The sequence below is a fragment of the Podarcis erhardii genome (assembly GCF_964252035.2).
Source record: "Podarcis erhardii genome assembly, chromosome: 14".
Classification (NCBI taxonomy): domain Eukaryota; kingdom Metazoa; phylum Chordata; class Lepidosauria; order Squamata; family Lacertidae; genus Podarcis; species Podarcis erhardii.
In genome coordinates, this window is record NC_138503.1 from 42,374,566 (window position 1) to 42,390,882 (window position 16,317).

The 16,317-nt window shown below is 45.9% G+C and overlaps 1 protein-coding gene across 2 annotated transcripts in view; it reads left to right on the plus strand.

Annotated features, from left to right (window-relative positions):
- The first annotated feature begins 15,155 nt into the window (after positions 1–15,155).
- Positions 15,156–16,317, plus strand: part of PDGFA (platelet derived growth factor subunit A) — a 61,155-nt gene continuing 59,993 nt past the window's right edge. The window contains exon 1 of one of the 2 annotated variants that reach the window (XM_081840106.1): positions 15,156–15,863. In XM_081840106.1, coding sequence (XP_081696232.1) covers positions 15,801–15,863 — 63 coding nt within the window. In that variant the 5' untranslated portion in view covers positions 15,156–15,800. The remainder of the gene's footprint in view (positions 15,864–16,317) is intronic. The other variant, XM_081840107.1, reaches the window with a different exon arrangement.

The window sequence follows — 16,317 nt, forward strand, 5'->3', positions numbered from 1 at the left end:
ATGGGAACTGTAGTTTGTTAAGGGTGTTGGGAGTTGTAGTTCTGTGGGCGGTAAACTACAGTTGTTAGGATTCTTGCGCGGAAGCCATATGCTTAGAAACAGCTGGTGTCTGGGACAGCTGTTCCCAGTCCAAACAGACAATACAGGGCTAGAGGTTAGTGAAGGGCCGGTTCTTCTCTTCCCAGCTGAAAGGCCGAATTATGCACAGACAAAATATTCCCGGTGGAAGCTGGCCAGGGTGGTGGCAGCTACACAGCAGAGCAAATTCTCTCACCTTTGGGGTGTGCTCAACCGCAGGCCCTGCTGAACTTCCTCATCCACAGCATCAATCTGGGAAGACCACCTGCTGCTCCTTGTAGACATTTCTGCCGTTCCTGTTTCTTCTCTTCCCTTCGTTTTTGCTGCCAAAGCAAGTGTGGTGGCAGCAGGGTTTTCTCCAAAAGAGAAAAGGAACCAAAAGAGTCTGAAGCAGAGACCAGAGGAAGATCCTGCGCTGCCGAATCCAGGGTGCCCCAAACGCCGGAATTTATGCCATTATAAAGTGGCCCCTTAGGGAAAGTATTCCTGTATTGTATTGTAGTCAATGTTATCCCTGCTCAAAGTAAACTTATTGAAATTAATGGCCATCGGCATGTTAGGTCCATTAATTTCAATGGGTCTACTCTGAGTATAATGGGAGTTAGAGACAACCATAATCAATAACACTATGAACCTCACTTGGTTGAGCTTGGTCCAGTCACTGCCTCTCACAGACTGGTCTACCTCACAAAGTTGTTGAGAGGATAAAAAGGGGGAGAGAAGAACCACCTAGAGGTCCTTGGAGGAAAGTGTATATTGTTATGAGTTTGTGGGTACCAGACCCCTATAATCCTTTTAAGTGTTAAAAGCTAAATAAGCAAGGCTAGCTTCCTGGGTGATGGGCCATTAAGATAACAAAGGAAAGGGGATTCTGTGCCAGATAAAAATGGGTGGGGCCCCTCTTAGATACTTGGAAGGACAAAGCCAGAGTTTGAGAGCAGGAGTTTGCTGTGATGTGTCCTGGAGAAAAAACCTCCCAGCCTTTTCTGGGATGTTAATGCTGGGAGCTCCTGCATTGTAGGCTCAGGTGGTATATACAGTGGTACCTCGGTTTAAGAACAGTCCGGTTTAAGAAAGATTTGCTTTACAAACTCTGCAAAACCGGAAATAGTGTCTTGGTTTGAGAACTTTACCTTGGTCTAAGAACGGAATCCAAACAGTGGAAGGGCACCGGTGGCGGGAGGCCTCATTAGGGAAAGCGCACCTTGGTTTAAGAATGGTTTTGGTTTAAGAATGGACTTCCGGAACAGATTAAGTTCATAAATCGAGGTACCACTGTATGTGAAAATAAACCATATATCCTAAAGACATAACATTCTCCACTGTGCCTCATTCCCAAAAGGAAACCCGAACCCTAGCTGAATACCTGGAACTCCTGGAATCTCGCACCTCTCAGAGTTTAGGGGTGGCATGCAACAATATAAATGCAACAAATAAATAAGCCTATTACTGTTATTATTTTGCATTAGCATCTCAAGGTACAAAACTCTCTGCAGACCATAATTTTAAAGTAAATGTGCTTTACAGCCAGTTCTTTCCCCCTTTTTCTTTTTTGTTGTGAAAGAGAAAAGCATTATAAAACATGACACCACAAAGCGGAATGTTATCTGGGTGACACTTCAACAGAACTGCGTGTGCTTTGTGACTGCCGCCCCCATCCATTCTGTACCATGGAAACCCAAAATCTACACTCTGAATTAAGGTATACAAATACGAACCCTTGCCAACTTTGCATAATTTATTCTGCTAGCTACAGGGAGGGAGAAGGTGCATGAAAAACCTTGCATCCTGGAAATTAGGAATTCTTTACTGAGCATCTCTCTGGCTCCTCGTTCTACCTGGACACTGAGGTCCAGGACCGAGGGCCTTCTGGTGGTTCCCTCACTGCGAGAAGCCAAGTTACAGGGAACCAGGCAGAGGGCCTTCTTGGTAGTGGCACCCGCCCTGTGGAACGCCCTCCCACAAGTTGTCAAAGAGAACAACAACTATCAGACTTTTAGAAGACACCTGAAGGCAGCCCTGTTTAGGGAAGCTTTTAATGTGTGATGTATTACAGTATTTCAAAAAAATTTTGGGAAGCCGCCCAGAGTGGCTGGGGAAGCCCAGCCGGATGGGCGGGGTATAAATAATACATTATTATTATTATTATTATTATTATTATTATTATTATTATTATTATTATTTCATCAGACATTTGAGGTTCTCTCTGCAATCATGAGGGTTAGAAACCTCCCCGCCCCCCCAATACTTCTTTAAATTGAAGACTGGGATTAAAAAAGCAAAGTTTCAGCTGCGTCCACTCGTTCTTTTACATGTTATTTTAATAGAAACCACCACTTTCCCCCTGCAACTACCACCTTCTTGTTTGGTTTCCAGCAAACTTCATTTATAGATAAGCCCCTGCCAATGAACTAGTGTGGGGGAAGAATCATTGTTCCATGAGATTCCTATTATGAAAATGGTCAAGGTCTTGTTTGAAGGAGTGCCTGTTGTTGTTATTGCTATGACAACCCTAATCATAATTTTTTTTGGGGGGGGGGGACCGTTTAACCCTGGAGGACTATTGCAGTTGGTCAGACATCTTAAACATTAATCATTTTTTGCTGGCTGGGTGATGTCATCTGTTTCCTTTTGGTGGGAGAGAAAGGTGATAACTGCCCGTCTGTCTGGCAATGTTCCATCAAAGCGTTCCTCTTCCGCCAGCAAGAGTTATCGAACTTAATTGATACGGACGGCAAAACTTCATATGGGAATGCAGGGAGCAGCCTTGGTACTGGGTCAAATTAAGTTATACTCAGAGTAGACCTGCTGAAATCAACTGGCTGAATTTAGTCATGTTCATCAGTTTCAGTGGTCAGATGCCAGCCACGGATTGAAATTGGGACCCTCTGCATACAAACCAGATACTCCGCCACTGACTCAGGACCCTTCCCCACACACAATACCATATTTACTAAAAATGCTTCTCATTAAGTGCCAGAGGCCAAAGCTTCAATGCCCTGATGCTCCTCTTTCCACCCCTCTCTCTCCCCCCCGTAACTAGTTAAAAAGCCCATTTCCTCAATTTATGCAGGGCGCATATTTTTGCTCTTAGAGTCACAGAATTGTAGAGTTGGAAGAGACCCTGAGGGTCATCTAGTCCAACCCCCTGCAATGCAGGAATGTGCAGCTGTCCCGTATGGGGATTGAACCTGTGACCTTGGGGTCGTCAACACCATGCTCTAACCAACTGAGCTAAGCTGCATTCTTATTCTATTTTTCAGCAAGGTACAGCCCTCCCCATATGCTTTCTGCTCATTTACTACTTTTTATATTGTGATTTTATGTTCTGTGATCTACAGGTATAGGGGGGCATAGAAATTTAATTAATAAAGTGATAAATAAATAAATAAATAAATTGATGATGATGATGATGATGATGATATCACAGTTTTGCCAGGTAGCTCAAGGCCAGCGGCTGTGGTATATTCAGAGGGCCACACACTGAGGCACTGACCAGCCCGGACCTTGGCCACATTCACACCATATATTTACAATTCTACTAAAGTGGTACCTCGGGTTAAGTACTTAATTTGTTCCAGAGGTCCGTACTTAACCTGAAACTGTTCTTAACCTGAAGCACCACTTTAGCTAATGGGGCCTCCCGCTCCTGCCGCGCCGCTGGCGTGTGCTTTCTGTTCTCATCCTGAAGCAAAGTTCTTAACCCAAGGTAATATTTCTGTGTTAGCAGAGTCTGTAACCTGAAGCGTATGTAACCTGAAGCATACGTAACCTAAGGTACCACTGCATAAGGATTTTTTTTTTTTAAGTTTAATGTTTCATTATGTTTTTATATATGTTGGAAGCTGCCCAGAGTGGCTGGGGCAACCCAGTAAGACGTGTGGGGGTGTAAATAGTAAACTTATGGTTATGGGATGGGATGCCCCTATTTCCAGCGGAGAAATGTCGGAGGGTATGGAATGCGTTGTATGAATGCGGCCCTGCTGAGCTTCATCAAGCTTCAGGTCGTGGCCCGGAACCTGAAGGATTTCGCTGTCAAAATTGCAAGAGGCAACAGCTCCCACCCCAAACGTAAAACCCCGCTTGGAAACACTTGGAGGCTGGCGACTTGTCCTTTTAAGACCCGAGGCTTCAGCATCCTCCTTGCTTCTTCCCCAAGACCACCCTGTAAGGCTGGATGACATCATGGGGCACTTGAAAAGACCACTTGTGTTTTGGTGGGAATTTGCAAAGTGGCCCATTAAAAGCACACTTTTTTTTTTAAAGGGGGGAGGGAGGGAGAGCAAGGGAGAACATGTCTAAGCATTGCAAGTTTTCAAACTGGCGAGCCCCATTTGAGAACTCCCCCACCCCCCCTTTTCCTAACATACTGGTGTAAAGCTGCTGTAGATGAAAGCTCGGGGTTGTGCATTTTACAGTCAATTGTCTCGCCCAAAGGCTAGTTATCACTCCCCGGTTGTGTTATTGCAGTTAATCCAGTTAAATGCCTTTGGGATTGTCAGACCCGCAGCTGAATTCCTTGCTCCTTCTATTAACATGCTTTGTTTAGAAAGAGAAAAGGCCTCTTGTTTAAAAAACCCACTGGGAGCTCAGCGAGACGGCGGCGTGGGTGGGGAGGGTACATAGCTGCGGTGCTTAATTTCTACAGTAAAAGAGAGGTGCCGGGGCTTATGCCCGCCTGGCCCGAGATGCTCTTTGGCCTCCCCAGGATTACCATTCTGTATGTATTCATGCGGTGCTTAAAGGCTCGAAGCCTAGGACTTGCCGATCAGAAGGTCGGCAGTTCAAATCCCCACAACAGGGTGAGCTCCTGTTGCTCAGTCCCAGCTCCTGCCAACCTAGCACTTCGAAAGCACGTCAAAGTGCAAGTAGATACGGTAAATAGGTACCATTCCAGCGTTTCCATGTGCTGCTCTGGTTCACCAGAAGCGGCTTAGTCATGCTGGCCGCATGACCCGGAAGCTGTATGCCGGCTCCCTCGGCCAATAAAGCGAGATGAGCGTCGCAACCCCAGAGTCAGCCACAACTGGACCTAATGGTCAGGGATCCCTTCACCTTTATAGTATATTGCAGTTGGGCAGTGAGGACTGAGAAAGGAGGTTGCTAAGGACACACACTAAGTTCGGTTCTGAGGTGAGATGTACAATGCCATCTCATGTGCACTTTCCATTGAACTTAGTGGGAATTACTTCCAAATGAACATGCGTAATGCACTGTACTTTTAACCAGAGATGCTCCCAGCGCAGTTCTTTTAGCTATTTTGGTGCAGCTGCTCCTTAGAAACCACCCCCCCTCGCAAACCGGTTTTCATTAAACACTCCCCAACAAGTATCTAGTCCTCAAGCCTGTGGAGAAACAGGCTGAAACGTGTGTGATAAATGTGGGATGTAATCCACTGGAAGCAGTCAAATACAACATTCTTTGTTTTCCTAGAGCGGACATGCAAGGGGATGTTTGGTCCAGCCAGTCGAACACTTCCTGTTTCCTCCTGGGCTGGAGCATCCTTCCTTTTGCATGTGACTATGGTCCAGGACTTCCTCCATTGTTGCAGCAGCTTTTAGACACTAGGATTATCCGCATATGGGATAGCTCCACATGTACAGTGGTACCTCGGGTTACATACGCTTCAGGTTACATACGCTTCAGGTTACAGACTCCACTAACCCAGAAATATTACCTCGGGTTAAGAACTTTGCTTCAGGATGAGAACAGAAGTCGTGCTCCGGCAGCGTAGTGGCAGCAGGAGGCCCCATTAGCTAAAGTGGTGCTTCAGGTTAAGAACAGTTTCAGGTTAAGAACGGACCTCCGGAACCAATTAAGTACTTAACCTGAGGTACCACTGTATATACTTTGTAACTAAGTCTGCCTTCAGGGATCCAACTGTGAACTGAATGTGAGTAAACTGCTTTTTATATACATTACACAAGATTGTGGCATGTTGAGTCTTTTAAGAGGGATATAAGGGAACCTACCAGGAACCTACTAGTGAGAGGCTTACACAAGCAACCAGCTACCTGCTGTGTGTTTAAAAGGGGAATGTGAAACTCTGCTAAGTAAAGGAACTTGTTAGCGCAAGTTAGGAAGGATATTAATAAACAATATATCCTCTCCTGCCTCCCTGAACATTTCCACAATAAATAGAAAAATCTCAGGAGATCAGGAAGGGAGTGGGAAGCAGAGAGCAGGATTATCACTGATTCAGACTTTCTTGCTGTCCATGGACTTAGCAGATGCAGCAGGAGAAAGGATGTTCAATCAAGCAAATGTATGAGAGGCTGCCTGGCTTGTGTTGCATAATTGATGCCAACTGCAGAATCCAGCTTTTCTCAGCTGCTCTGCAGGGTCATGTTGTGCAGAGATCTTACCCCACCCCGACACCCGAGATTGACACATGCCAAACGTATACGTTACCGTCAAGCTATTTATATCGCCCTATGCAATCTTTGCTCTGGCCCTAAAGACTTTGCCTGTGCATTCACATTTGACATTTCGTGATCTGAAATCCAGGCGAATACCACATATTGAAAAATGCACGGACTTTTGGGGAATCCAGAGGCGGGGTGGGGGATGTGTGTGTTGCCTCGATGGAAAAGCAGAGCAAAATACCAGATGACAACAGCATACCATTAAAGATCAGGGTTGCAAATCTGCACTGATTAATCTGTTAGGTCAGGCTTGTATTTTAAGGTTTTCAGTGCTGGGCTGGTTGCCATAGGAGACCAAGAATGCTATGCTGGCAACTAAGTGTAATAACAATAACAATAATAATACGCCCAACCGCTCTGGGTGTCTTCCAGCAAAATATAAAAACACAATAAAACCTCAAACATTAAAAACTGGCCTTCAGATGTCTTCTGAAAGTCAAATACTTGTTTATCTCCTTGACATCTGATGGGAGGGCATTCCACAGGGCGAGTGCCACTACCGAGAAGGCCTTCTGCCTGGTTCCCCGTAGCTTCACGTCCCGCAGTGAGGGAACCACCAGAAGGCCTTCGGAGCTGGATCTTAGTGTCCAAGCTGAACGATAGGGGTGGAGACACACAATGAAATGCAGGAGAAGCTTCCCATTCTTCTCACACTGTGGTGCAAAAGTGTGCAATTATATTTTTTGCCCTTCCTTCCTCCTTGCTTTGCCCTCACTCTGAACACTTTGAGTACTTGAGTAAATGTAATAATTTCTAATGTGGCTATTGCGGTAAAATTACTCCTTTGCTGACCCCTGGTTTAGACATTGCGAAGCTAGATGGACCAGTGTTTTGACTCAGGCAGGGTAAGGCAGCTTCCCATGTCCCCCACGCAGGAGGTAATATTCTAAGATGGTGCCTTCTGCTCCAACATGTATTTGGAACATTTTTTCTTTAAGCAGGCACCCCCTTCCAAAACACTTCGTCATATATTATGCAGATTTACAGCCCAATCCTATACATGTTTAATTGGAACACAGGGTGACATCCAAGCAACTCATTCCATCATTGTAAGGATTTCGGCTTGTGCAATGGAACTCCCCTCTCTTCTCCCCCTGTGTGCCCCCTAAAGATTTTCCCCAAGCCTCCAGAGAATAGGGGAGAGTGCAAGGTGTGTACAAGCGAGAATTCCCCCATGAAAGTGGAAATCTTTGTTGTGATGGACTATGCTAGTTGGATACCAACCCAAGACCCACTATATTTAGCGAAGAAATCATTTAGTCAGATTTAAACTGATTAAAACTAATTGGATTTTATTAATCAGCCATTTTTTAAAAAAACAAACCAGGTAATATAGCTTTTCTAACAATAAAACACATGTACCAATTTTCTTTTTTTTATACTCTTTATTGGTTTTTCAGTTACATACTCCACATACACATATTGTATTGGATTTTACATTTATACTTGCTCCTAAGAGCTGGCTTCCCTTCTTCCTTCTTCTGGCTTTTTTATATTGCATCTAAATTTTCCGCATTGTCTCAATCCATTTTGTATATTGTTCTTCTTCTATATTTGTCCATAGAATATCTATAAACAAACAAATCCTTCTATATATAATTCTTGTTGTCTGTCTATATTCATTTACAGCTACTATCAGTTACATTAGTCACATTATACTTTCTACTTCTTATTGTTTTTATTATCCAATAAATTTCTTTATATTTCACATTATTAGGTTTGTTTCAGTTCTACTGGTTTCACTATTTCACCTTATCTTTCCTATGTACGACATAAATTTTTCCCATTCTTTTTGAAATGTTTCATCGCCCTGTTGTCGAATTTCCCCCGTTAATTTAGCTATTTCAGCGTATTCCATTACCTTCTGTCGCCATTCTTCTACTGTTGGCAATTGCTGTTGTTTCCAAACCTGGGCTAATAATAACCTCGCCAATGTTGTTGCATATAAGAACAATTTCTGATCTGTACCAATTTTCATTTCGCAACACACCGTATTTTTCGCCCTATAGGACGCACTTTTTCCCCTCCAAAGATGAAGGGGAAATCTGTGTGCGTCCTATGGGGCGAATGCAGGCTTTCGCTGAAGCTTGGAGAGCGAGAGGGGTCGGTGCACACCGACCCCTCTCACTCTCCAGGCTTCAGGAAGCTTCGGGCAGATATCCGCAGCCTGCCGCCTGGAGCGCTGGGCGCTCTGAAGCAGAAGGCCCCGCGCTTCGGGCAGATATCTGCAGCCTAGGGAGCCCTGCAGGAGTTCCCTCAGGGCTCCCTAGGCTGCGGATAGCAGCCTGCTGCTCGGAGCGCGGGGCGTGCTGAAGCAGAGTGCTCTGAGCTTCGGGCAGATATCATTTTCTCCTCTAAAAACTATGGTAGGTGCGTTTTTAAAAGCTCGGGCTTCCCCTGCGGCTGGGGGGGGAAATAATTTTTTTTCTTTATTCCCCCCCCCCCAAAAAAAAATTAGTAACGCTGATGTGTGAGTTAGCGCTTGTGCATGAGACGGAGGAAATGTATATCTCATCCCTGGAAGGAAGCAGAGCATGGAAAGCACCTCTTGCTTCTAGAGAAAGTGAGTAAATGTTAATCTTTAACAGGGTTGCATGGAAGTCAATTGGACAGCTGCATCAGTTTGGTTGCGTAAACTCCGACTGGGTTCTTGGCTTCCAGAAGGCCAAGGAGGGGCTGAATCAATAGGAGATGGGTTTAATGTGTAACTCAAAGGCTGTGATGTTGACTTTGAACTTCTTCTGGCCCTGCCTCAAATATACCCTGGAGGCGGAAACCCAGGCAGCTCTAGCAGTGCCTAGCAAAGTCTCCCTGTCCGCGAAACCCCACCCTACGTCCATGGCCGCAACTTAAGTCAAGAAATGTCAAACAATTTAATCACCTGACTTTATCTCAGCTGTGTAAATGTAATGCTTCTGAATTGGGAAGCGACATTTCCTTTGTTTCTAGAAGGTGCACACAGGTCTTGAGGCAGGAACTAACTTGAAAGAAGCGTTTGCCCTGTGTATGAGAGGCAGGGTGGAAGCTGAAGGGACCCTGGAAAAAGAGAAAACACATCCCCAAAAGAGAGGGCAAGAGGGCAGAGATTTGTACAAAATTTGCCAGGTGTGTATGCATAGAGTAGGGCACATGGTAAGGGCAAACACTTCTTTTAGACCAGTGGTGTCCAAACTTTTTTCAAGGAGGGCCAGATTTGATGAAGTGAAGGGCTGTGGGGGCCGACCAAAGTTGTTGACTTTTTTAAAAAAAGGATTGAAGCACAGCTGTCAACTTTTCCCTTTTGTTAAGTGAAATTCCGAATAGGATTCCTTGCAAGAACAGGGAAAAGTTGACAGCTGTGGGTTGCCACAGGGGCCGGATTAAACTGACTGGCGGGCCGGATTGCACCCCCAAAACGGACTTTGGATATTTCCTGACCTGATAATTTCTGCCTTTTAATTGGATCTTTCACACAACTTTAAGAGGTGTCATTTCCATCTGATTCTTTTTTAAAAATAATAAAAAAACTATTTGCAATCTTGTTAATTTAGAAAATCGCAGGAATGTTGCACTGTGTTTTCATGGGAGAAATTTGGGGCAGTATCCTGGCACGCAGTTCTTTCCCACTGTTTAAAAAGCCACTGTTCCATAATGCAACAGGTGTTGCTGCTGCTGCTGCAGTGCAAAAGGGAATGTTTGAAATTGGGACAGAAGCGTGAGGATTATAACCAGGAAAACTAACGCAATAAACCCCAGGTCTGAATGCAGCCATAAAATGGCACTTGTGATCTCCTGTTTGCATAAACACTTGTGTTAAAAATGCAAAGCAGGAATCTATTTTGGTGCTGAGCAGTATATAAAATAATAATAATAATAATAATAATAATAATAATAATAATAATAGAAGAGGGGAATCATCTGCTTGCTTAATCCAAGCATTGACTATAAACTTTCTAACCAATTACTCTGAGGAGTAATTCAATAGTAGTCATTAAGTCTCATCCATAGGATGGAAATGGCTGCTTTCATTTGGCTTTTCACCTGTTGCTGGCCTGTTTGTTGGTTGGGGACCATTTGACTGTTTTATGGAAGTGAGGTTGGACTGGATGGAGTGATCAGGAGGCTATAAGGAGAGTGAGGTGGTTATAAGAGCACTACGGTTCCTGAATTCCTGATTTGCATTATTACATGTGAGGCTCTTCTTTTTCTTCTTTTTAAAGATACATTGGTACCTCAGGTTAAGTACTTAATTCGTTCCGGAGGTCCGTACTTAACCTGAAACTGTTCTTAACCTGTTACAGATAGGAAGCCGTGTTGGTCTGCCATAGTCAAAACAAAACAAATTCCTTCCAGTAGCACCTTAAAGACCAACTAAGTCAGTTCTTGGTATGAGCTTTCGTGTGCATGCACACTTCTTCAGATACACATGGTATGAGCTTTCGTGTGCATGCACACTTCTTCAGATACATTCTGTGTATCTGAAGAAGTGTGCATGCACACGAAAGCTCATACCAAGAACTGACTTAGTTGGTCTTTAAGGTGCTACTGGAAGGAATTTGTTTTGTTCTTAACCTGAAGACCACTTTAGCTAATGGGGCCTCTCGCTGCTGCTGCGCCGCCGGAGCACGATTTCTGTTCTCATCCTGAAGCAAAGTTCTTAACCTGAAGCACTATTTCTGGGTTAGCGGAGTGTGTAACCTGAAGTGTATGTAACCTGAAGTGTATGTAACCGGAGGTACCACTGTACATATTTTCATGGTGCTGTATTCTGATGTTGTATCTTCATGCATTTTTAAAATATGATTCGCTTTAGTTTTTTCCTTTATTTTATGTACATTGTTTTGAGAGGTGGATTGTTTAATTATGTTACATAAAATGAGGTTTTTTAAAATTATGATTGTGTTATTTATTTGTTGCATTTATATACCACTTTTTCCTCCAGGGAGGCTAGGCCAAGATGATGACTTGCTGAAGGTCACCAAGCGGGGATTTGAATCCTGGTTTCCCAAGTCCTACCTAATCTGACACTCTGGCTCTCAGCAGTAGCTGCACTCGGTGTGGAATCTGTATTTTTACATCTTTTTTTTGTTGAAATATGTAAACCACATACAGAAATATATATATATATATATATATATATATATATATATATATATATATATCTCCAAGTTAGTAATAGTAATAATAAAAAATTATTTATACCCTGCCCTTCCTGGTTTAAAAACCCTGGTCTCAGGGCGGCTAACAGCAAATATAAAACATTGATTCGAATGCGACTTAAAAACAGCATAAGCAGCATAAAATACAGTGGTGCCTCGCAAGACGAAAAGAATCCGTTCCGCGAGTTTCTTCGTCTAGCGGTTTTTTCGTCTTGCGAAGCAAGCCCATTGATGGCTTAGCGGATTAGCGCTATTAGCGGTTTAGCGGCTTTTAGCGGCTTATCGGCTTATCGGATAAGCGGCTTAGCGGCTTAGAAAAAGGGGGGGGAAAGGGAAAAAACCCCGCAGGAACTCGCAAGACATTTTCGTCTTGCGAAGCAAGCCCATAGGAAATTCGTTTTGCGAAGCACCTCCAAAACGGAAAACTCTTTCGTCTAGCGGGTTTTTCGTCTTGCGAGGCATTCGTCTTGCAGGGCACCACTGTACAATATAAAATGCAGCATCAATATCAATAAAATTCAAAAATTCAGGGGGCATGGGGGGGGGAAGGGTTTCTTCATAGAAGAGGAAAGGGGAAAAGGGAATAGAGGATCAGGCTAGTTCAGATTGAAGGCCAGGCGGAATAGCTCTCTTACAGGCCCTACAGGAGGAGATCAATAGATACAACTAAGCCAGGTCTATGCATGGCTAGACCCATGCTTTTCTCCCCCATTTATTAATTGATATTTTATTGGGGGAAAATCAAATGTAAAGCAGTAAAGTGACACAAAAGGAAGAAAAAGGGGGAAAGAACAAAACACAGAACTGTGTAAAGCTGGGGAGGGGGGAAGGAAACATTATATGAATATATACAAAAAATACCCTAACCCATACATTCTTTTGTAAATTCGATATCATTATCCTAATACTAATAGGAATCCTAATACTAATAGGAATATTAATAGTCTACTACGTTTTGTATAGATTCGTTCCTAATATTGTCGTATTTATCCGAGCAGAGTCTACGTTTGTAAGCAGTCTGCTCGTAGGTTGCAAGTGTTATCATATTATCAAAACAATGGGCTTGGCCCATACTTTGCCACTGGAGAGCAGGACATAACAGGCCTTAACTCCAAACCGTGTCCTTAATACCAAGAAGGGTTTATAAAAAAGTGGTTATGTACACAACCATACAATTAAAGCACACACTCCCAATAACTTGGGAACTGTAGTTTATCCCTCACAGAGCCAAAGTTCCCAGCACCCTTCGCAAACTACAGTTCCCGGGATTCTGACAACGGGGTGGGAAGAATAGGCTTTCAATGGACAGGATGTACATTGCAACCAGGACAATTCTGTGAATCGGATGACTTTTTGGTCCCTGAGGCAAAAACTCCAGCTGCCAGCCCAACTCGGAGAGCCGCCATCTTTTCCTTTCCCTCAGGCAGCAAAATGGGAGCCATTTGTAAGACTGTCACTGAAATAAGAGGAGCTATCCACACTTCCTGGAGGTAAAGGTGAGATAGAAATGCTTTAAATATATTTATTTTTTGATTTCGCTAAGAAGACAGGATTGTTTCTGTTAAGTCACTTCAAGTTGTAGTCCAGCAACACCTGGAAGCCACCAAGCTGGCGAACGCTGCAGGTAAGCAAAACAAGTCACCCCATCCGAGGCATAGCTGGATAGCTCTGTCGGTAAAGCATGAGATTCCTAATCTCAGGGCCGTGGGTTCAAGCTGCGTGTTGGGCAAAAGATCCCTGCATTGCAGGAGGGTTGGACTGGATGACCCTCAGGGTCCCTTTATACAGTTCTATGATTTTTAGCTAGGCCTGGGGACACCAGAGCTCAAATCCTCACCCAAGCTCGCAGGGTGAACTTGGGCCAGCCGCAGACTCTCAGCCTGCCCTACCTCACAGGGTTGTTGTGAGGATAAAAACAGCGTGGGTGGGGGGAGAGCCATGTTTGCCACATTGAGCGCCTTGGATAAATGTGTCATAATAATAATAATGATAATGATGTAAACTTCTGACTTGGTGAGACCAACGTGGAAATGCGATCTTTAAAGGCTGAACTCCTCCTCCCTGTTTATCTGGCAGTAAGTCCCATTGAGCTCAGTGGGATCCCCTTTGGCACAGACACGTGTAAGGTCTGGGCTGTTTTGCAGTCCAGACTAAAATGAGGAGAGCAACCCTTTCCTCTCCTTTGCAGCTAAAAGCAATTCAAGTACGTTTGAGTACATAATTATATGTAATGTAAGTGTGTGTGTGTGTGCGTGTGTATATCTAGATCTCTGTATCTATTTCTATGCATGCTCCCATACAATCCTCGCCCCTGAACCCAGCTGCTGGGAGGCAGAGGGCGTGCTTTTGCTTAATCATGGCGATTCCCTTTCGCCTTATAAATAAAGTACAAGGTGGATTCCTTAAGGTTACAACGGGGGATCTGCGCAGAAGCCTCGTCGGCTGTTGATCCCTCCTTCCCCCTCTCTCCTTCCCTCCCTCCTCCCTCCCCAGTGCCGCAGAGAAACCCGGGGCGAGGTGACAAGGCAGCGCTGGAGGCAGCGGCGGCAAGGAGGCGAAAAAGGGACCCCCCCCTCCCAGACCATTGATATAAAGCAATGCCGGAGAGTTGCGGGGCGCTTGCCAGAAGATCGCCCTCTTCCCGCCCAGCCCTCGGGCTCCGATCTCCAATCCCTTTGCTCCTTCCACCTCCGCCTCTTTTATTTTTATATATATTTGGGGCTGGGGGGGCGCGAGGTGGCGCGGACGCCGGTGCGGCGTGGTGCAGCTCGGCGCTGGCAGTGCGGTACGCCGGGCGCCCTAGACTCTCCCTCTCGGCTCGGAGGCGGCAGACCTACACGAGTCTAGGGCCGCCTGCCGGGAGCCGACCACGGTGTAGGGCGGAGGTTTTTTTTGGGGGGGGGGGAGAGGTGGAGCTGGTGCCTGAGCAGGGACACAGGGAGGGGACTCCGCACCGCGCCGCCTGGGGAACATTTTGGAGACTCCGAAAAGGGACGCCGGCTGCAAAGAGCCGTCCCTTCCCTCGGAGTCCGTGCGCCCTCATGTCTCCGCCTGATCAACCTTGCTGGATTTTTTGCTTTTTAAATTAAAAACCACAGTGACTATTTTATATATTATTATTTTTTTGCAAAGAATCCGTGCCCAAAGTGGCTCCGTTTCCTCTAGCAAATCTTCCGGTCCTTGTAATATTTGGGTCTTTTCCCCTTCCTCTCCCCCCGAAAAAGCAAACGAGCAAGAAGATTCCTGTTTCCCTCGCGGAAGAAGGGTGCACACTTGCAGAAAGGACGTTGATCCTTTATTATTTCTTTCCCCCCACCCCTCCTCCCGCTCCCAACAGAAGTACAGTACTGTATATACATGCGAATCTAATATTATCAAAGGGGCGTGGATGCGCCTTGCAGAGAAGGGTGCATTCGCAAAAGATCAGCTAGCGATCTTTCCCCTCGCTCCTTTTCCCATCTCGCTGCGGGGTGGGTGGGTATTTAGAAAGCGGGTTGGGGTGAGCGGGGGGGGGGGGCGGGCGGGTGGAGAGAGAGGAAGAGCGATTGAGAAGGAGGGACTGGTAACTCTCCGCATGTCTGGAAGGGGGCGAGCTGTCTCCAGACACAGGTGATGGGCGTTTCGGCGGCCTGCTAGGGTTTCACTTCGCTGCGATCTAAGCAAATATGCAGAAGTACCGGCTGGTTTAGTCCTGCGAAAGCCAAGGGAGGCAACGCGCAGGAGAAGCGAGCGAGAGGAGCGACAGCGATCAGCTGCAAAGCCCCCTTTCCCCCCCCCCACCACCACCCGCGTTTTTTTATTTTTTATTTTTTGGAGAGCGAAGCGGGGTGGGGTGGTGGTGGGGAAACCAAGAACCGCCACCCCCTTGTAAGCCTCTTCTTCCTTCTCCCCGTGGCGCCTCTACCCGAGGAGAGAAACACCCGCGCGCAAAAGGAGACCCCGATCGATCCTCTGTGAAATCAATAAATCCAAAGAGAGCCGCCCCCCCCATCCTCCCCGCCGCCCCCCCGATCAGCGCCCAAGCCGGAGAGAACTCCACACCGGTGTGGCGATCCCTCTGAGGGATGGTTGTTATTTTCCCAGCCCAGGGAGGCGGGCTGGTGCTCCTCCTTCGCAGCCCCGTTGAATTGTATTCCTGGCTACAGTGCATGAGACCGCGATGAGGACCTGGGCAGGATTTTGGCTCATAGGCTTGTGCTACCTGGCCCTCGTGCTGGCGGAGGTAGGTGCTTCGCCGTTGGAAATCGGGGGTTTGGAGGTGGGGGGGGGGGAGAGATCCGGGCGGCGGCGGCAGTAGCAGGCTCAACATCCCTGTCTTTATTTTATTTTTCTTAAGCCTGAACTATTTCTATAGTTTTGCATGACAAGTGTAATTCTTCCTTCTTCCCCTTTGCTTCTTAATGTTTTGCATGAGAGAGGCTGATCTCTCCAAACCGCCCCCCCCCCAGCCCAAGTCGGAAGACCTATGTTTGCAATACCATGGATGGCTTTAGCTTCGCCCTGGATGAAGGAGGGAGGGGAAAAGGAGAGAGAGAGAGAGAGAGAGAGAGAGAGACTCGCTTCTAAAATCTTGCAAAAGATCAAGTAGTGAGGGAGTGGTGGTAGTGGTGGTGGAGAGCCGCTTATCAGGTTAAGATGCATGGCTGCGATCCGAATTAAGATCGTGCAGCACGCTG